We start from the raw sequence: 22,686 nt of genomic DNA, 5'->3' as shown, positions 1-22,686 counted from the left end.
GGAATGGCAAACACGAGGTCTTAAGTAGCCAGTTTGCATTTTTTAAATACTTTGGAATATTCAGCAGGACAATATTTTGCCATGGCAGAACAGCCCTTAGATTTCCTGGTCCCAGCTTTGAACTTTGTTATCCATAATTAGATAAAGCTCTGTAAACAGCATTTAGAACTTACACCCAGGGTGAAAACCACTAGGACATTCTCGTGTGCAAGCCTTGTTGATGTGAATGGGAGCAGTTGAAGCTTACGGTAAGGACCTCTTTGGATATGAGTTAACTTCTTTTTATCCTGGATCTTCTCTTGGCCTAGAAATCAGCTGAAATGCTCTTCATACAATAGACACTGCACAGAAGCATCTTTGCACATTCAAACACATGTCCAAGATGGATTGTTGTGTTTCACTGCATCCACACAACCCCTTTTATCAGCTGCTGTGATGGATTTCCTCCTCCCCACTGACAACATGCATGGGAGTCTTGGGAAAGGGATCTATACAATCTACCCATGTGAATGGAAAACCTCAGTGGCTTACCAGATGCCAGTGGGAAGCCCACAGGCAGGACCTTAGACCAACAGCACTCTTCTCACTTGTAAGTCCCAGCAACTGGTATTTAGGAACATCCTGCTTCCAACAGTAGCCTAGCCATTGTGGCTAGTAGCCACTGAAGTCCAACAACATCTGGAGAGCACCATATTGGCTATTACTGGGTTAGTAAATTAAAAACTGTGCCCTTTCCGGGCTTGGCTGTGTGGGCCCTACAAACATCCAGATCTTCATACTAGCCATGCGATAAAACACATGGAAGATAAATATGCTATACTATGATGAGCAGTTATGAGATATGGTCAAGTTTGGATGAGATGGGGGCAGGTGGGGGGTCAAGAATATGATAAGCAAGTTGGTTCCTAGATTACAATATACCCAGTTGGAGGTTTTCTAGATATTCTGAACCAGCTACCAGCTTCTGGCATGGCAGCCATTTTTCCTTCTCTGTTGTTTTTGCATTCACTTATGTTTGAAATTCAGGATTCCCCAGTAACATATACATAAGATATAATGTTGTGGTATATTGACATAATGGGCTGACTTTGTCTGCCTGCCTTGCTAGCCCAAGATCCCGTCTTTGTATACAGAAGCTGCAGTTCCTGTATACTAATGAAGATTAAAATGGCAGCTACTGTGGTTTTGTGGGACTGATATGCCAGTGCCAGTAAAAGTTTGTCATTAGCATATAAATGTCTCCATTTGTTTGTCTATGTGCTCATTCATTTCTCCTATCTTCCCTGGCTATCAATTTTGTGCAAAAGTGGAAACATTCTGAAAATCATAAAGTTGCAGTAATAAGTCTCAGGATTTTTCTTCTTGTCAATTGAAAGTAGATGGAAGGAGTCCTTTAATCTATGAAGGAACCTTCCAGTCCAACTCTCCTCTCAGAACACTAATAATACTTTTAAGAGGCAATGTGTATCAGTATCTGATTGGGTTAGAATATACAGCTCAGCAAACGATCTATTTGCTTTCCCACAAATGTTGCTTATAAACCCTCTTCTTTACAGTCAATCTTCCTGGTGGTTTAAAGAGAAGATATAACCTCCATTTCATTCTGTATTTTTTCCCTAGTTTTTTTTTTAAACGAAGCCTTTGAATATTTGCTCCCCTGCTCTTTAAATGTTAAAGTTCACAAAAACTCCAGTGATTTATGTATAGATTTCCGACTGCCAACACCTGGCAGATGAAGAAGCCTACTCAAGCTTCAGTCATAAACAGCAAGCATACAATTTAATTTTAATGTGCTTGTTAGTCGTAGCACATTTCAGATATAATTGTGAATGCAACACAAAATTATAGCAAAAAAGACAATTTTAATGCGGCTGTAGAAAGAAAAAAAAGGTTATATGAAGAGTCATATAATGGTGCCACATTGTCAACAACAGAACAGGGGCACAGAGTGTGCGATTCTGGGTCTGTGCTGTTTACATGCCAATATTGTACACATAGATTCTCATATGGTGTCAGCTGTCAGTTACTTCTGCAAATTAACTGCCAAAAATGGAGACGAACAGAATCACTTAGTGTGCTGGTAACCACGGGTTACCTTTCATATGCCTAAAGATAAAACTGCAGTATGAAATCTTGGGAGAATAATTAGGAAGAACAAAACAGAAAGTTACCAACTGAAAAGGAAGAGAGAGAGAGAGAGAGAGAGAGAGAGAGAGAGAGAGAGAGAGAGAGAGGGCATTCTACGATAGGAATAACAACCAAGGGTGCTTATAAATAAGAAGAGGTTATATCACAGAATGCCTCATAACTTTTAAGCAAAGTATTACAGTACAAACATTTTAAAGGCTTTATATATATATATCTATATATCAATGTTAGGAAATACAGTACAAGTCCCCCCCTTCAATTCTCCCACCCCCCAAATAGATTTAACCCTTTGAGCACTGAGTTGATTTTGAATTTTCTCTTTTGAATTTCCTTTTATTCATTTTACTAATAAATACCTTTAAAATTCATGTTGTGCAAAACAGGAATGATGCACGCCAGTCCGTGGCTTCTGTTATCAGAATGCTTTTTTTCCCTTAAAAAAGGTAGCAAACAACTAATAAATATGTATAATTTAAACATGAACCTCTATCAATATAGATGTACTGTATAGCAAAAGGAAAACAACCATACTTTGCTTCAAGAATAATGCTTCTTTGAATATTTTATAAATGCTATCTGTCGTATCTTTCATATAATTTACATTGTTCAGATGTTAAAAGAAAAGCCTTTGACCTAGAAAAGAAATATACATTATTATTTTATATATTTATATATCTATATTTATATATTTATAGGTACCACTTATACTTGGAGCATATTAGGTACAAAATCCATCATTGATAAAAATGTCGACGAAGAAGAAATGGCATTGTCCACAATCACATTTTCCATACGAGGATTTTGAAATCTATACAATATATACATTTGTGTTTCAATGTGAAAATAATAGCGTTTAAAAGTTCAAGATGGGTGCCACCCCTGCATACATGGAAGTTCATCAGTTAACTCCAACAAAGGGCATGCCCAGATGGAAGCATCCTATGGTCCTTGTTGGGCATGGTACCGCACAGCCAGAGGCACCCAGGGAAAGGCAAGTAGCTTTCCTTGTGGACAGCAACAGACAGCGCGGTGGGGCTGCGCCGCTCCCCTGACATCTCTCCAGCTGAGTTGCTGCAGCATACTGTGATGGGCAGAGGGATGGGTGTAGCAGCAGCACGGTCAGCACACTGCCAACGTGCTAGGGAAGCCAATCTTGCTGGCACGTTGGGACCATGCTGAGCTCATAGCCGCTGCGGCTCTCCTCCTCTCCGCCCTGGTATGCTGGAACGACTCAGTCAGACAGAGGTCAGGGGAAAGGCATAGCCCCATTATGCTGTCTGCTGCTTCTTGTAGGATATCTAAGCACACACACACCCCGAAAGCCAAACTGTGAGGACTGCTGCTCCATGTCATCCACGAGAACCAATGGAAGAAGGGCCAGTGAGGGCTAAAACATCACAAATAATCTGAACTATGGATATTGGAAGCGCTGGAACAAGGAATCAGATCCCTGAAATATAAGCGATTTGAGACGTTACAGGAAATGCCACCACACAGATGCTCAAGTGCCTTGTGCATGAAACTGGTGGCAATTCTATGCAACATCCAAAGAGAAAGTCATGTAGGAGATGCTTGTCTATGTTCTTCATGTGAATTCCCACTCAAACATTATAGCAAAGCTGAACTAGCCAGATGGGGAACCAACTAATGCATTGGTTTGTGGCACATCTTATTCAAGCCCATTTTTAGAGTTGCTTGGATGTCTCCTAAATTGGAAGGGGATTTTATTTTATTTTTAAAGGAAAACATATCATACTTTATTATTTTACTTTATTTTTTTAAAAAAAACCCAAATTAATGCAAAAGTGCTTCAAAGTACTCAGAGGGCTAAAGATTTACAGGGTGAGAACTACCAGCACACTTAAGTCACCATGAAAAAAGTGCACCAGAATTAGTTAATAAATGCTTAATTAAACTGTCTTGTCAATGCATGCAGCTCAGGCATCAGAGGGATGCACAGCAACTAAACCCCAATTTACACAAAGTTCCAAACACTTACCACTGCGTTTTAACCTTCATATTTTACCAGTAACAACAGCTGATTATGCACCTCTATCAAACACTGTACAAGTTATACAACAAAAGAGAGAAGTAGTTCAGGCCAGAGTGACACCCCAGAGTTAAAATAAAAATTATGTGCCAAGAACAGGAAAAGGCAGCTTTAAGGCTTCTTTCTTTTTTTCCTCAAAGCCAAGTACAATTGTTGTTGGTATTTGTGTGTCAAAAGTAAATGCTACTGTTTTTCTAGTTCGCACACGTACAGGAGATGGTCCTCTGGAGACTTTCCATGTGTTTTACTGAGATGGAGCTTAACAGCATGCTTACTTGCAAAAGTCCTGTTGCAAAGTTTACACTGGTAGGAGGTTCCTATTTCTTCCTCTGGTGAAGATGCCAACAGTTTTTCAGAGGGGGACTTTGTTTGTGCTATCTGGTTGGTGATCTGTTCACTGGACAGTTTGGACAAGTCTCGTAGCCTAAAACCTAGATGCGATTCAAGGTGACTGATATACGTTGAAGGAGTTCTGATTTGTGAAGCACAGTCATTACAAAAAAACACCGGGTGCCCGGTGTCCAAATTTTTAAGGAACTTTGTCCCTCCTGTCCTTCGGAGCTGGTATTTCACATTGGCCAACCAGTGGCTAATAGTGGTCATTGAGAGTCCCGTAAACCTGGAAATGTGCATCCTCTCCTGAGGGCTCAAGTCCGACATGATGTATTTCCCCTCCGACGTCTGCCGCAAACTGGCTGCAAACTGGGCCTGCAGGATGAGCAAGTGTTGAGGATTCCAGTTGGACTGGCGTCCTTTCCTTTTCTGAGCTGGGGTTGTCTCTTCCGGTTCCTCTATTGTAGTACCGTCAACGTCAGATTTCTCAGAGATGCTGGAAGGTGTGGAAGATTTTGACGTGTGGCTTTCTGTCAGGTTCTTCAGCATATCAGAGATATCTGACAAGGCATTCTCGCGGAGCGGCGAGTTTGACATGAATGACACCACCGCAGATGTCTTTGCTGTTGTCACTGTAGATGAAGAAGATGCGGAAGACGCCGATGTGGATGACAAAAGCGCTGAACCCAAAGAGCAGCTTTTGTCACTCTTGCCTTTTGTCAAATCTATGGGCTGGTCATTGTTGACATGGTAAAAGTAACGGTCTAAGTGGTCTGGCTTTTTGGACTGCAAAGGTGGGGTAGCCACAGCAGCCTTTTCTGCTAAGCTGTTGCTCATTTTAAAAAGCATGCTCATTGGGTCTAGAGCAGGCAGAGAAGGTTTAGCTGCCTTCCCAAGATGAATATTCATGACAGACTGTAATGCACTTAATGGATTTACAAATGGCTGTTCTGGAGGGTGGTCAGTGATAATAGCTGTGCTGCTGCTCAGAGTATTGGTGATTGCCTTGACAAGCTCTTTGCCATTTTCCATTGGTTCTCCCGTTGGGCTGTCCTTGCAGCTCTCCCTCTGAGAAACTGGGCTATTATGTTGGCTCTTGAGCCCAATGTCGCTGGAAGTGTCCATCTTGAGTGGCTCGCTGACTTCGCTGCTACATGGTGAAGGCGTCGCTCTCTTCATTGGCGAAAGTTTCCCTGCTTCAGGCTCCTTCATTTTCTCTTCCACTTTGGCCACCTTCTCTGTGACTTTCTTGACCAGCTCTTCCATGGCATGGAAGTTTGTTTTTGGCACAGGGGATGTTTGGCTGCTGGGTGGGGAGACTAATGGCTGGCCTTTGGTTGGTGACACTATTTCAGCATTTCCGAACATCGGTTTTAAGGGGGTACTTTTCCCCGATGAGCCTAGGGACAACTTCATCATGTTGGGTAGTTGGTAGGCAGCATGAATACTGGGATAGCCACCCCAACTTGGCGTGCCGTTCTGGGCTTTGTTAATAGCTGACGTGACAGTGTTTTCTAGAGATTTTAAGATATCAAGTCCCCCTTTGGGACTCTCTTCCAAGTCATTTTCAGTCAAATAATGATATTTTGAGGAGATATCGTATTTTTCCTCATCTTCGCTTGATTTTTCCTTGTCTTTCATCTTCTCATCAGCAGTTATCCTGTCCTTATCAACTTCTTTTTTTACTTCCATGTTTAATTTGGGGGAGATGCTAGATGGTGTATTGGATGGAGACGTGAATGTTGTGGCTGCAAGAGGCACGGACTGTACCTTTTCATCCAGCAGAGCTGTGATGGTTGGCGTGACGGGGGCTTCTATAATTGGCTTCCCTTTCTTCATGGCGGAGTTGGTGACTTTAATGAAGTGTCCCGTCACCATCATGTGGGCAGTGAGCTCCTGCAAAGTATCGTGGGAACTCCCACATTCCATGCACTTGAGGATTTGAGATTTCCTCGCTTCAAAATGCCAAGCATAGCTGGCACCGTTCTGGTGTCCATATCGATTATTCGGTGTAATATAAGGATTGGAATTCTTTTGAAGCGCATCGTTGGCGTCGGAGATTGTTGCTTTTGGAGTCCCACCAGTGGAGTCTGGAGAACTCGGGAGTTCTAGCTCCAACAATGTTTTCTTTCGAGTGGCTGGAATAATTTTTGCTGCTACAGGGGTTACGGGTTCCTTCAGAGGCACTTTTTGGTAATGTTTTGTTTTGATCATATGAACACTCAAGTCTTGTAGTGATTCAAAGGAATGGCCGCAGTACATACACTTCAATACTTTCTGGGCATCTTCTTTCCCTTCCATTTCAAGCAAAGACCGTTTACGAGGCTTGGACCATCTTTTAGGGTTATTGTTGTCCGTTTCATGGTTGTCATCTCGATAATGTCCCGTTTCATTCATGTGCACTGTCAATTCTACTAAAGTATCATAAGCAGCACTGCAGTCTTTACAGCGGAATTTACTGGCTCCAGTAAATATGGAGCCATAAAGCTTGCTGCTTTGTCTGTACAACTGGACTGTGCTAAAAAGGCTGGGCTCGGGAAGGATCCTGTTCTGTGAAACTTGCTGCAGTGTTTTTGCCATGGCCGTCTGATGCCAGTCGAAGCTGCCACTTCCACAGCTGCTGCTGCTGCTGCTACTGCTGCTGCTGCTCCTGTTGTTTTTTTCAGAGGTTGGCTGGTGGAGATTCAAATTCAGATTGGACCAGTACGAGTTGGAGAGAAAGTTATTGTAGACGGCTTTCATTTGCTCCAAGCTGTCCGACACCACAGACTCTTCCAGCTGTATCGAAACCTCTTTAGTCTCCTCCTCATTTTTGATGGAGCCGCTCTCAAAGTCAGCCATTCGGTCACTTGTCTCACTGATGTGTGACTCACTGTCCATTTCATGACTGGAAAACTCAGCAGCTGGAGAGTTTTGGTAACTCTGGCAGTTCTTACTGAAGTCCTTTTCCGGACAAGTGTATTTGGCAGAAGGTTCTCCGTCAACTACGTTGTCATCAGGTTCTAGGTCATCTTCCACCATCGCAGCTGCCTTCAGTTCATCCGAAACATAAGCTAGCATGGTTGGAAAAAGAAAACAGAAAAAAAAAATCTGTTATTGACTTCTGGCCTCACTTTTTACTTCAGTAGCTGGCATGCGTCACTCAAAGAACTGCATTTATTTATTAAAATTAAACAGTTAAAATTTAGCGTTTCTTCCAAGCAAGAAGGGGGGGGGATCTGCTCTTCAAACATAATTTGCCACCTTATTCTTCTCAAGGGGCAACAGCTTGAAATTAAAACTAAATTTGAAATTAATGAAGCACATTCTGGAGGTGGCATTCATTTCTAAAGTAATAAATTACTTGTATCAACCTCAGAGACAGCAGTTCCTGTCTGTCAATTAATATGTCTTATGCTTCTTCTACCCCTAATGTATTTCTTAACAGACAGATTCACAATTTAAATTAAGCCAGATTTTTTTTTACTCATTACATTTTTGAGAACCAATCTTTAATAAAACATAAAAACATCAATAAAAAAATCCCCACAAAGCAACAACAAAAAAGCGCCTCAATTACAAGAAAATTAAAAGCTCATATATGCATGCTGGGGCTGCTTAGAAAAGCAAGCATTTTGCTGAGCGTGAGTCTGAGCCCCAGAAGGTATTTTTAGTTCAGAAGTAGGGAAGCTTCCAAACCTTTCCACAACTTCATTTCTCTCTGGATTTTGAAGTTCTGAATCACTTGATGTCATTTCTAAAGTGAAAGTGATGCATCATTAGAATCGTCTATTGACCCAATTTTTAAATTTTTAAATTTTGTGCAAAGCACCATGAATGTGCAACTTTATCCATGTCTTACTGAAATACCAGTATACTTTGATGAAACACTGCAAATGAGCAATCTTGGTATGTCTGAGGCCATGTTTGCACACTACACTAGACCACAGCTTAGAGTGGGTGTGGGGAACCTTTGGCCCTCCAGATGTTGCTGAAGTACAACTCCCATCAGCCCTGGCCATTGGCCATGCTTATTGGGCTGATGGGAATTGTAGTTCAGCAACATCTCAGGGCCAAAGGTTCCTCACACCTGCAGGAAAGCCCTTTGCAAAACACCCCACACCCCATAGGATTACTCTCTCGGCTCAATTGCTGATGAGCGGATGGAGCGATGCTGTGCAATGATGGTTTCCATACACTCTGCAACAGCTAATGAGCAAAGGGAGCAATACTGCGTAGAATTGACCCCACTCTAGGTCAGGAGGGGAAAAGGAGATGAAACACCTCCTTCCCCTGCCCCCTCCTAATTAAACATTGGCCCCGCCCCAGAATTTATTCAAGAGTGGCTCTGACCTTATAGGGAGCTACACTAAGCTACTGGTCCCAGAAAGCCTGGTATATAGCTTTTATGGAAAAGCTAACCTCCAAGCTCAGACAAGCAAGAAGAATCACAAAAAAGGGGGATTTTATTGATTCTTGGTGTCTATAACTTACGTTAAGAACAGGCAGAACACGAATGGGCCCTGCCAACCCATTATGTGCCAGTTGGAATGCTAAAAATCATAATGATCTCTCTTGAAAGGAAATAATGTACCCAATTTATTAACTGTTATTTTTCTTTTCTTTTGCCTTCCTAATATAGTTTAACCAGTTGAAATGCACACCTTTGTGTGTGTGTGTGGGGAGTAGGGGATATAGGTAGGGGATTAATAGGAGGATTGTAATATACATATAGTTTAGTACAACACAGGCTTCCAGTGATGGAATTCGCTCATATCATTTTATACTCTTGAGACAGAAAAGTGCAGTATTCACCTTGCCGTATCATCTGTATGTTGTACTATTTATATGAAAAATGTTCAATAAAAAAGGTCATTTTTTTTAAAAAAAAGAGTGGCTTTGATCTGGGGTGGTGGGGTCCTAGGGTAGACCTCAGGTAGGTCTGCCTGATACCCCTCCAAAATTGGAGCCATGAGGCACAACCCTATCAAATTTTACCTTTGTCCAGTAGGGTAGTTTCTACACACACTCATACACCCTTCCCAGACTTTCACCCAGGCAACCAAGAGGCATGATCCAGGGAATAATCTAGCAACTCAAGGACGGTATGAAGCAGAGCTGGTGAGGGGTGTGGCCTTGGGGGGCTGCATGTGGCTCTTGGGCCCGAGGTTCTCCGCCCTTGCAATGCATACCCCAATTCTGGAATTAACTTTCCTAGTGAAATTCAAATTCAGATAGAATGTCATGCAGGGCAGGGGAATCCATGGAAGAGTAAAGGAACAGAATGGGGGGGAATCCTTGCTTTCCTACTTGTTAGCAATAGTCAGTGCAAGAGTGGTCAACATTTAGCCATAAGAACTTGAAATCCTATTTTAGGAATTAATTTTGGATAGGGAAAACCTGGGAGGGAAAAGCAGGTGAATCAATGCAGCAATATTACCCTAACAGATACATCTCTATTACTTGTGCTACACATGTCCAATTACTATTGCAAAGGCCCTTTGACATGAAGCAAGGGGGGAAAAAAGCAAAATGACAGCAGCAGCACGCTTGGGAAAATTTGTATGCTGTCCTTATTCTTCTAGGATAAATATATACAAGATCTTCCAGTGGACATTACAAATGTCAAAGTGTTTGCTCTTTAGACTACTTTGTCAATATTTGTTCACCATAAGCTGCAGGGGTACCCAACAGAGATCCTGGACTGGGCTGCACTTTGTTTCAAGGATGAGAAACGGTGGCCTCATGTTGCATTAGAGGACTGTGGCCAATGCTTTGGCCGGTTATTTCAAATAATTAAGTCTCCTTCGCTCATCATGCCACAACTCAGGGACATCTAATGATGCTGAATGTTGGAAGATTCAGCACAGGAAAAAAATTAATTCTTTACACGGCACATAGAGAGCTTTGGCTATGGGGCAGTATACAAATGTAATAAACAAATAAATAATAAATAAATAGTTAAACTACAGAATTTGCTCCCACAGGATACAGGGACGGCCACCAACCTGGATGGCTTTAAAAGACGATTAGACAAATTCATGGAGGAGAAAGACTATCAGTGGCGACCAGCCACCATGACTATGTTCTCCCTTCACTGTTGGAGACTGTATGGTTCTGTAGGGAGGGTGCGGCTGTATTCAGGTTCTGCTTGTGGGCTTCCCAGAGGCATCTGATTGGACAAGATTCTGTGAAGACAGGATTCTGGACCAGATGGGCCACTGGCCTGATCCAGTGGGCACTTCTTATGTCCTTATGTTCCCAACACCCATCACCCCCACAGCCAGCATAACTTTTCTGGCTGGGGCTAATTGGTGTTGTAGTCCAAAACCTCTGGAGGACACCTGGTTGTCAAAGGCTGCCATAAGAAATCCCCAGTGGTTTAGGCCAGCCTTCCATCTAGTCCAGCTATTGTTCCACAGTGCTCAACCACATTCTTCAGGGAAGCCCCACAAAAGGACTTGAAGGTAACAACCCTCCCCTGCACTTGCCCATCCCAAGGACCTACTATTTAGTGACATGCTGCTTCTGAGCTTGGAGGTGCCATGTATCTTGCAGTGCTAGCTCAGAGAACTTTGCCAGCATCTCAACAACTGAGACAGAGTTGATTCTCACAGTTCCTTAAGGGAGCTACATACTAAAAGGATTTCAGCCTGGCTTCCATGTCTGTAACTGGAAGAAAAGTTGCAACATCAATGACTATTGAATATGGTATTTTTATCACATATACAATCAGCATGTTTCCGGCCAGTGACAGCTGCATTAAAAGACTCTGCAACTGCTCAACCAATTTGCAGCAACAGAAATGTCATTCAGAAGAACACCAATGCTTATATATTTTCATTTAACAAATGCTACTCTGGATCTTGAAACTATGATATTTCTCGTGATCTCTTTAACTAATTGCCTTGCATGGGATGGTTGGTTTCTATTGAGCAAATGGCAGCCAGAGAGGCTTCTGGGAATCTTTCTGCCCAGCCCCACTATGACACTGGAGATGTTTGGGTGCTGAGTGACACTCATAGAAAATGAGACATGCTGGTCTATATGTTCACACCTTTTGAACCAAAGGATGCTCAATTATCTGGAATCCACACGGAATCCTCATGATAGCCAGTGTGGTGTAGCGGTTAGAGTGCTGGACGAGGACTTAGGAGACCAGGGTTCGAATCTCCACTCAGCCAAAAAGCTGACTAGGTGACCTTGGGCCAGTCACTGCCTTTCAGCCTAACCTACCTCACAGGGTTGTTTTGGGGATTAAATGAGGAGGGGGAGAACCATGTATACCACCTTGAGCACTTTAGAGAAAAGGTGGGATATAAATGCAATAAATAATAACAACAATAGTAGTAATAAATGTTGGGATCTACAGGAGTGCAGACGTGCACCGGCCACTGTGTGTGTGTGTGTGTGTTTCAGTAGGTGGGTGGGTGGATCAGGGAGAGACTTATTCCAAGGACTGATGGATTAATAAAAATATGCATTACTCTGTTGACTAGAAAGGTCAGGAGTATTAATTCTGAACAGGTGTTCATTTGATTCACTCTTTTTAAAAAAAGAACAGTTCCTGGCCCTTTTGCATGAACAACACTGAAGTATTTCTAAGCCGGTAGAAATGCAGGTTAGCCACACCACATTACATCACCATCCCAAACCATACCACTGATTATATGGGAAAGGGGCACATGCATCCTAGCCTCACACTCTGGGTTGCTGTCTCCATCTTCGCCCTGCTAACTCCCCTCCCACAGAACTTCACACACTGGGCAGAAGGTCTGAATGGGGAGCCTACATGCAGTCAGCTTAATGTGTGTAGGCTCATTCTTCAGACCTTCCACCCAACACATAGAGGGGTTTTTTGGGGGGGGTAGGGGAGGAGGGATTGAGCTGGCAAGGGATGCCAACATCAGACACGGGGCCAGCATACAGAGCCTCACTCTTTCCCATACATTATTTGAATGTGTAGAATCTTAATTTCTGAAAGTGCCTAGTGTCTCTTCTGTATCTTCAGTGCCCCAAAGGCCAGTCTTCCTTGCTTTTCGACTAGCACTAGGTATGGACAGATTAGTCTCCTGCTGGTCTATCTCAATTTTGTTTATGTTGACTCATAAATCAATTCTATTCTGTTTCCACATTTATCTGTGATTCAAACAAACAAGAAAATCAACATGAAATTTAAATTTAAACAAATATATAATTATGTATTTCATCAAAAAATATGTATACAAATATTCCAAAATCCAGTATTGGGCATTTGCTTTATTAGAACTAGGGATGGAAGGATCTGTTAATTTCAGTTCTTGAGGTTTGTTACTTTCCCAATCTTAAATTCAGTTCTCCACATTTCTGCAGCAGTTTGCCATTTTTTTAAAAAAAAATCTCATGAAAATTCTTTAGCATTTTAAGAATGTCTCCTAATAAGTGCATTTTGTATGCAGTTTTGACTAATGTACACATTTTCCGCAAGCAATTTCTCTTAGTATAATGCTATTTTTGCTAATATATTCATTTTTATGTACACTTTCTCCTACAAAAATATGTGTATTTTTAAAAACATTGTCTCTGTTAGGTGCTAGAAATACTGTGTGGGACAGATCTGGCTAGCTGCTAGGCTTCATGCTTTCAAAAATGGGGTACAGCCATTGCTTCTTTCAGCTAGAATCCTAGGTGTGTAATCTGATATCTTAATTCCACTCCCCCATTTCCTTTTTCTTTCAGCTCTTCTTGCTCCGACACTCTCCTTCCCCCCGATGAGTTCATTATCCTGTTGTCCTAGTCAAACTCCTATCACCCACTTGCCCATCTGTCCTTCACATACCCCATTAATCTTATCCTCTTCTCTGTTTCCTGCTTGCCATCTCCTTTGCCAATATCCTTCCACTTCATTATATCAACCTATCCTTCTCCATTGGCTCTTTCCAGTTTCAAATATGCCACTAAAAATAATAATAATGACGCATCTTGTCCTTATGATGATCATCCCATTTCCCTTCTTCCAATTGTCTCCTAACTCCTGGCACATGACACTTATTCCTGTGGTCTCAATTTTTTCTCCACTGACTGCTCCCTGGTCTCCTTACAATATGGCTCCCACCTCCTTGAATCTGCCCACATTGAGTTGACTGGTAATAGCCTCATTGCCAAGTCCAAAGGTCTCTGCACTGTCTTCACCCCCTTTGACCTCTATTCTGCCATTGACACCATTGATGAACCTTTCACATTTAACTCTGTTCATGTATTAGCCTTCCCTGTACTCATCTGCTCCTCTTCCATCGTTTCTAATTGTTAATTCAGTGATTCTACAGATGGAAATTTAATCTGTTTTTTCTCTTTCTACTGACATCCTTTTGAGAACTGTTCTCTGGCTTCTACTACTCTCTTTCTCTAGAAACTGTCCCTGGGTGTCCTCTGTCAAATGCTAAGGGTTCCAGTACCACATTTATGCTGATTAAACCCTGTCCTATCCTTCTGTCCTTCCTCCTCCACCCAATCCCACATTTCTAAGCACCTTTCTTGACATTTCCACAATGAGGTTTCATCCATTCAGTGATATTTCATCACTGAAAGCTGACTCCAAAGCAATGGCTGCAGACCTAGCAGGAAAAAAAATGGTTTCTTTTACTGTCAAAACCGGAGCCTGTCCACAAACCATGGTTTGTTTGGGGCCAGCAAATCAGGATCTGAAACTTTGGCAATGATAATGATAACAATTGGTTTATGTACTTGTCATCTCCCACTTCCACTCCTTTCCACCTTCTCCCCTTTTCCATTGGCACAGCTTAACCCTCTCACCTCTCTCTAGGTCTCAGACTCTGCTGCCAAAACCATCCAACTCTCTCATAGCCCAGATCATGCCCGTCCTTAAAATCCTTGCAGTGGTCTTCCATGTCTGCTTCCAGAACTGGGACAAATTTCTCAACCTCACCTTCAGAGCTCCCTGTGGCCTTGTCCCCCCTTCATCTCTCTGTCCTCATATCCTGAACTACCACTGCTCTTCCAGCCAGACCACACTCAGCCATCTAAAGGTCTCCTTCTCCGTCAGATGAATCTGCTCTCTCCCACTTTCTACCCATTAAGCCTGGAATTGCCTCCTAGAACCTCACTGTGATGCTGTCCACCCTCTGTTCCTTTCAAACCCTTCCTCAAAACTCACATTTGGCAAAACTCTTTAGCTCCCATGTCCCCACCGTGGCTAAGTTTATCTAGTTATTACATTTACATCCCGCCTTTCTGTTGTCATAGAACCCAAGACGGTATACATGTGGCTCACAGGTGGTCTCCCATCTAGGCACTGACCAGATACAGACCTACTTAGCTTCAGCAAGGTGGTGGCCTCATGTGCCTTCATTGGTTTAAGAAAATGTAAGCACACTAAGCAAAGGAATATTTCCAAAACTGTCTATTCTCACTTCTATTTTTCTCCCCTTCCTTTGTGGCTTTCCCCAGATTGTACGCTTCCTAGGGCAGGGACCTATCTCTTTTGTTGTTTGTCTCTAAAGCACCATATATATATATTGGTACTAGTGGTAGATTACTAGGAATGAATGTGACAACCAGCATGTAAGTTCCTTCCACCGTAAATGAGGCAAACGACCTGAGAGAGCTCAGATGCATGCACAAATGCTAGGAAACTACCTTATGCTGAGTCAGACCACTGGCCCATCCAATGTCAGTGTTGTATACATGTGAATACTTTCTCCAGTTGTTGTTTGCACTACCACCCCATCTTCTCCAGCCAGCTCAGCCAGTGGCTAAGGATGATGGGAGGTGTAGTCCAACCATCTCTGAGGACCCAAGGTTGAAGAAAGTTAGTCTACACTAACTGGCAGTGGCTCTCCAGGATTTTCCACCAAGGAGATTCTCAGCCCTACCTGGAGATGCGGGGGATTGAACCTGGGATCTTTTTGCAAGCAAATCATGTGCTTGCCCACCAAGCTACAGACATTCCTGGTGCATATTTTAACAAGCCAGATTCCTGCATTAGCAGTGACTTCAGAAACTTCAAGTCAATGGTGTTAATGCTAAGTATTCAAATAAGATAATTATACAGATGAGAATACAAAGGGAGTGATAACGGAAAATGTGTTTCCTGCTAAATTACAGCAGGGAACCATCCCCCCAAACACAGAGCTCTGCACATTTATGCTAAGCATCTAATTCCCCTTCCACTTGTGTCCTATGTTTCTTTGCTCCAATATATTCAGGAGAGTAAGTCAATCCAAATTCCTATGCTTGAAACCATCCAGGTTCAGGAAGCTTACAGCCTGTTCTCTGCCTCTCACACATATCGCTCAGTAACACATCACTTGATAACTAATCATTTGAAAACTTGCAGCTGAATGTGTAAGCTGCTTCCAGTGAAAAATGAACACAGGAAGGGAACCTAGGCAGCTGCCGTATACCAAGTCAGGCCATTGGTCTGTCTAGCTTAGTATTGTCTACACTGATTGGCAGTGGTTCTCCAGGGTCTCTCCCAGCCCTACCTGGAGATGCTGCTGGGGACTGAAACTGGGACCTTCTGCATGCAAAGCAGATGCGCTGCCACTGAGCTGTGGCCCTTCCCCAAAATGCATGGTTTCAAGTGATGTAAAGTGATACAATACTTCTTTTTAGAATGTTTGCTTAGTGGTTGTAGTTTCTGATTTTTTTTTTTTTAAAAAGGTAAACATAATTCTATTTGAATGTGCACTTCACATTTGACAGGGCATGCTTGTTCTTTGTGACGGGGAATGCATTCCTTAATACACCCATTGTCCCATTCTATTTTATTGCATAATCTAGGCAGATTCATCCACAATGTATATTTAAAACACTAGTATGCCACTTTAATAGTCATGGAGAATCCTGGGAGCTGTAGTTTATGAAAGGGTGCTGACCTCACAAAACTAAGTTCCCAGCATCCATAACAAGCTACAGTTCCCAGGATTCTCCATGACTGTTAAAGAGGTATAATAGTGGTTTAAATGTATGGTGTGGATGTGACTTTAGTGTCCAAAACTGTAGTTGCTGATTCACTGGTTTCAGACTTAAAATGGGAATGCCATCTCAGTGGCCTCAAAATGAGCTTTCCCATGAAACGGAGATCTTTCTGGGGAGGGAAATGGTTCGATCTTTCTGAATTTTCTGAACTGAGGTGGCCTCACTGTATCAGATGCATCAGTGTTAAGACATCTATTGCTGCACGGGAGTTTGAGAATTGCAATTTTAATTCTAAAAGTTCCCAGCAGCAATAGATGCTTTAAGACTGAAACATCAGCTGCAGTGAGGCTTTCTCATTGGCATCCCTCCCAGCGAAAGGGTAAATTTGGGAATGGGGAAGGTTTGATGCCAGGAAGCCTCCAGGGAGACTGATGTGAAATTGGGCCCAAACTTGGTAGGGGGGTTGGCTCAACTCATAATGCAACTGGGGAAGAGGCAAGCTCTGAATTTGCCCTCACAGACATCCCAGTTATGAGACTCCTACCATCACGACTCAAGAAAGGATTATTGGGGAAAATATGGGGAATTTTCGTGTTAGACTAGGACCTGGGAGACCAGGGTTCAAATCCCCACTCAGCCATGAACCTCAATGGGTCACGTTGGGCGAGTCACCATTTAAAGAGTCACTGCCTCTCAGCCTAACCTACCTCACAAGGTTGTTGCAGTGATTAAATGGGGGGCATCATATATGCCACCTTGAGGTCATTGGAGGAAAGGTGGGATATAAATGACAATAAATAAATAGGACACATCATGGAGCATATCCACATTTAACAATGTTCTCAAGCTCTTCCTTCCATGTTCGTATTTGATGTGTTGGGAGGAGGGGTTCAGGATCACACCCACTAGACTATCTCTGTTGTCCATACTACCTCCCACTCTGATGTCTGTGTTGAGCAGAACACTGGTTCCAGGAGCCTACACTGATACCACTGTACACACATAGACTCCCTCTGCAGCAGGTGGCCAATGCCATTAGGTTTCTGCTGGCACGGAGATGCTATGCCCATACAATTGGATGTATGTAACCCAACATTCTGATCAGCATGCTGACATTGGGTCTGGGATTGATAGGCCCATGTCTTTCCCCCCTCCACACATAAAGTATGCACTTGGAAAGGGCTGTTGTTCTCTAGGAAGGAACCTAATTAAATGTTGTATGCAGGTAAAGTCTGAGAAGATTGGCTGGCCCTACCATTAGACAGAGTGAGGCAGGTGCCTCAGGCAGCAGATGTAGTGGGGAGTGGTGGCAAGGTGTGCTGGGCTTGGGCTTGGGGTTATCTAGTTTTGGTTTAATGGCATTCACGGAAGGGTGCTGAGAGTTGTTAGGAGACCTCTATTACCCTCAAACAGCTACAATTCCCAGAGTTCCCTGGGAAGAGGGACTGACTAATAGGGGTCTCCTGACAACTATTTGCACCCTTCACACGCTACAATTCCCAGGATTCTTTGGGGGAAGGCATGGCTTTTTAAACTTGTATGATACTGCTTTAAATGCATACTGCAGATAGGACCTGAGTTCAAAAATCTCTGAACTACAGCTGAAAGTAGTTCCCATAATTCCCAGATGAATTGGAAGTGAATTGAGTTTGTTTTGGTAGAACTTTGAATAACTTCTAGTTCATCTTCAAGTTCATTCTCTTACATGTGTTCTGTTATTTAGTTAGCTAGTTTATAGCCTGCTCTTCCTCCAGAGGAGCCCAAGGTGGCAAACTTCAGTACCAATTAAATCTTCTTTTTAAAAATTAAAAACAACCTATTTACTCTTTAGACTCTTTGGGCCTTTAAGCTTAAATATAATAATTGTTGGGAAAAATAAACCAAACCATTCACATTCCATGGTGTGTGTGTTTTGATATTTCTGCAGTCTTCTTAAGTATATGTCACACTTCTGCACAGCACCTTGTAACATTCTGTAAAATTGCCAAGGACTATTTGCATAACAATCCTTGAATTATACTGTGAACTAAACTGAATTAGCTTGTTCGGTAATGGGACAAACATGAACTGGAAATAGTTCCTTGTTGGACACACTGAACTTGAACTATAACTAATCCCTTTTAAAAATGAACTTTTCAAAGCTCTGGTGCTATGCACAGGTCGCTCTACCTGCCCCGCTCCCCAAAGCCAGCTTGTTGCCCTTACATGCAATGGAGGGTGCTGTCTTGTTGCCGGCACTGAAGTAAGAGTCAACTGCCAGTCTAGCTGACTTCTGTACGTGGAGTTGGAAATGGGAAGCCATCTGTGGCTTTCATCTCATAGAAATTTAGGATGTTGCCTTATACCGAGTCCAACTATTAGTCCATCTTAGCTCAGTATTGTCTACACTGACTGACAGTGGTCCTCCAGGGTTTCAGATGGGGCGTTTCTAGTCCTAGCTGGAGATGGCAGGGATTGAACCTGGAACCATCACCTGGATCAGCCTCACAAGACCTTCTCTCGGTCCCACTGGTTAAAACAGCTAGACTGGTGCGGACCAGAGAGAGGGCATTTTCAATTGTGGCCCCCACCCTCTGGAATTCCCTTCCTTTGGATTTGCGACTTACCCCCTCCCTGCTAGGATTTCGCCAAGCCTTAAAGATCTGGCTATTCAGACAGGCCTATAAGATCAGGGTGGATTAGTTTTAAAGTGTTAATTGATAGTTGTTTCTAGATGGATTATGATTGTTTTAATGTATGTACTGTATTTTATATTGTTGTACGTCGCCTAGAGTGTCCGTTAACCCGGACAGATAGGCGACCCACAAATAAAATTATTATTATTATTATTATTATTATTATTATTATTATTATTATTATTATTATCTGCATGTCAAGCAGATACTGTCACTGAGCTACAGCCCTGCTCCTTTTTCTGAAGCCAAACTCTGACTGCACCAGCATTCTAGTTAGCACAATATGCTCAGGTCAGGAGAAAAATCTAATACGCAGCTGAGGAACCAAACCACACTACATGAATTTGTATGACAACATTTGTATGACAGCATTACCCTTCTGTGAATCTCTCGCCCTCTGGTGCGTTCAGTTGGTATACAGGTACTAACATTAATGAGCTACCTAGCTCAGAATCCTTCTGGGTGAGGTGTTTTTCTTCTGAGTTTGGAAGTGGGGGCAAAAGAGGCACTAAAAGGGTGTAAATGGTGGATATATAATAGTAATGACCTCTTCCACTAAAAAAGGAAGGCAGAATACACATTTTATGGGATTACAAGTTTATGAAGCATGGCTACTGGGGGTTAAATGCAGATTAACATGCACACTTTTGAATTCCAGCATAGGTTGGTATCTGTGGTGGCTGGCACTCATTGTCACTAGAAGGGCAGATGGCAGGAAGCCCAAACAGTAGGTGGAGTCAGAGCCAATCACAGATGGAGCCAATTAATTCTAGCTTTGTCCCTATCCTCCTCCCTGCTGAGTTCTACAAGAGCAACACTGAGATTATAGAAGAGGGAGGTGACAGGAAGGGTCACTCTTTGGACTGATTGTAAGTAAGAAGATGGGGGATGTCTGAGTGCAGACTGAGGTTGGTGGGCCAGTGCCCCATTTGCCTTCACAGATCAGCCTCCACTGGTTGATAGCTTTCTATCTCCTGTCCTTTGGGGCTAAGAAAGCAACCATTGGAAAACATGCCATGTACCTTCTAGCATGATATGGATATGATCATGACCATATTTATTATTTCACATTCACAGAACACAACCAAAAATTTGGATTCCTTTCCTGAAGCTCTGTTTTAAGGGCATAGTTGCCCTTAGACGTTTCCAGGCTATGTGATTTTTTTTTTTTTTTTGCAAAGCCCAAACAAGCAATTACTTATTGATTTAGTGACTGGAACCTTGGACATACTACTTGGATTTGGAATCAAATTGAGGATTCTGCACAGCACCATCAATTTGCACTAGCTACCAAGATCTGGCCCAGTAGAGAGTTTGCGCTTTGGGCTATATATGCTAACTGATTAGACTGGGAGGAATGAGGCTATGAATCACACCTTTTTCATTTCAAATATAATATTTGGCTAGGTTTTCAGAGGGCCTCTGTCTCTGAAAAATATGGCACATTGAAAAACTATCTCTGTGCAAAACTTCATTTTGATATCTTAGCTGGGGTCTACAGGGATATCAGACTACAGCTTTTAAGCATCTTCTAAGCTGAGGGGAAACAGGAAAAAAAATCAAAAATTACTGAGGCTCCATCCACACTATGCATTAAACACAGTATCATGCTAACTAAAATAAACATCAACACTGGGAAAATAACCAGGTCTCTAACTGGTGTCAAAAGGCTGGAAGAGTAGGCACTAGGTTTACGGATTTCCAATGCTAGGGTGCCACTACCAAGAAGGCTCTTCCCGATGTTCTTATATAGTGGATCTCAGCTAAGGATGGCACAGCTAAGAGAGCCTCTCTGCAAGATTTCAACCAATTGGGCAGGTCTGTACAGGAGAAGGTGTTCTTTAAAGTATCCAGGCCTCATGTTCTATAGGGTTTATAAGTCAAATCACATACAGTACCTTGGAGTGGGCTCAGTAGCATACAGGCAATCCATGCAGCTCTTTCAGAATTGGTGCTATATATTCTCAGCAGGTCTCTCCAGATATAAGCCTAGTTACTGTATTCTGCATTAGCTGCAGCTTCTGAACCAACTTCAAGGGGAGCCCCACACAGAGGGCTTTACAATAGTCTAATTATGAAGTTATCATTGTGGCAAGGCTCTTCTTCTCCAGGAATGGCTGGAGCTGGCTAGTCAGACAGAGCTGGTAAAAGGCACTCCTTGCCACAGAGGTTGCTTGGACGTCCAACAACAACCATGGTTCTAGGAGCACTCAACAGAACACTCCTGCTGTCCCTATAGCTTTCTCCTTGGTTGCCTCCTCCTGCCTCAATGGCTCTAAAACTTATCTTGAGGCAGGTAAGGGACATATTAGAGGTAGCAGTAGGCACTCCGGTCCCCAAGGGAGGACCTTTTCCCTCTGGGTCTGACTATAGGCCCCAGAATCCTTGGCAAGAAACTGATGCTCCTGGCCACGGCAGGAAGCGGAAGAGGGGCTCAAGCAGTATGAAGGTGAGCAAAGCAATCTGAACTATAGCAAGCATCCTAGTTTAAATTCTTGCAACAGTCTAGTTCTTATTCAGCTTATATGTTTATGAAATTTGAGCATGAGACACTAAAATACACATGGAATTGGTGACGGTAGGGGGTTCCAGAAATTTCTGTTCGTTAAAGGAAATAACTGATTTCCTTGTGGGATGGCCTCACCCCACATATGCCCTCTTGACTGCTTCAGTCTGCAGAACTGGCACTGTTGAAGATGCCACATAATACTCATTCCACAGTTTTAAAGAACTGACCCTTCAGTGTGGCGGCACCTACATTTTGGATCTCTGTGTTTGTTGACATCAGGTAGGTGCCTTCTCTGTACTCTTGCCAGTGCCTGCTTAACACATTTTTGCTTAGGCAAGCCTGTCAAGACGCATAGAAGTTACATGTATTTTAATCTGTTTTTAGCTTATTGATCATTATGAGTTCTTTGAATGTTTTTAAATACCCGATTCTGTCATTTCATTGAGAATTTTAATGTTTTGTTTTCTATTTTTGTACACTATGTTGAGGGTTTTTTTTATTCCAATCAGGTGGTATATAAACCTTTTAAAATAAAAAGAAATTATTTTTCCCCACCCAGAGAGGCTGCTTGCTTGATATGTCTCCACTTGATTTGCTGTTCTGGTTTGCCTTCTTCCAATCAGACTCGACTGGGGTAGGAAATTCTGTCACATCTCTGCATTAGCTGTGATTGGATCTTTCGGCTACTCCTGATACAGGGACACAGCTGAATTTACAGCCTTGGCAGAAGCATGTCTTTTGAACATCAGTTGATGGGGATCACATGTGGGGAGAGGGCTACTAGGCTAGGGTGGGCTTTTAGTCTGAACCAGCAGGGTTCTTCTTATGATCTCAGTAATGGCAGCCTCTGAGTGTGGATAGCTGTTGGTAGCAATATGGGGAAAAGGTAGTGAAAGCCAGTGTGGTGTAGCGGTTAGAGTGTTGGGCTATGACCTGTGAGACCAGGGTTCAAATCCCTACTCAGTCGTGAAGCTCACCGGGTGAACTAGGGCCAGTCACTGCCCCTCAGCCTAACCTGCCTCACAGGGTTGTTGAGGGGATTAAATGAGGAGGGGGGGACTTTGCCACCTTGA

At 42.8% G+C, this 22,686-nt stretch overlaps 1 protein-coding gene across 3 annotated transcripts in view; it reads right to left on the bottom strand.

Moving 5' to 3' along the window:
• Positions 1-1,878: 1,878 nt before the first annotated feature.
• TSHZ3 (teashirt zinc finger homeobox 3) overlaps positions 1,879-22,686 on the bottom strand; it is a 144,211-nt gene continuing 123,403 nt past the window's right edge. For 2 of the 3 annotated variants that reach the window (XM_061593973.1, XM_061593974.1), the window contains exons 2-3: positions 8,210-8,267; positions 1,879-7,584 (exon numbers count right to left, since the gene is read on the bottom strand). In XM_061593973.1, the coding sequence (XP_061449957.1) occupies positions 4,382-7,584; positions 8,210-8,225 (3,219 nt within the window). In that variant the 5' untranslated portion in view covers positions 8,226-8,267 and the 3' untranslated portion in view covers positions 1,879-4,381. The remainder of the gene's footprint in view (positions 7,585-8,209; positions 8,268-22,686) is intronic. The other variant, XM_061593972.1, reaches the window with a different exon arrangement.

The sequence above is a fragment of the Rhineura floridana genome, chromosome 13, assembly GCF_030035675.1.
Source record: "Rhineura floridana isolate rRhiFlo1 chromosome 13, rRhiFlo1.hap2, whole genome shotgun sequence".
Classification (NCBI taxonomy): Eukaryota; Metazoa; Chordata; class Lepidosauria; order Squamata; family Rhineuridae; genus Rhineura; species Rhineura floridana.
The sequence above is the reverse complement of the archived record's forward strand: the minus strand, read 5'-3'. Positions and strand labels throughout refer to the sequence as shown.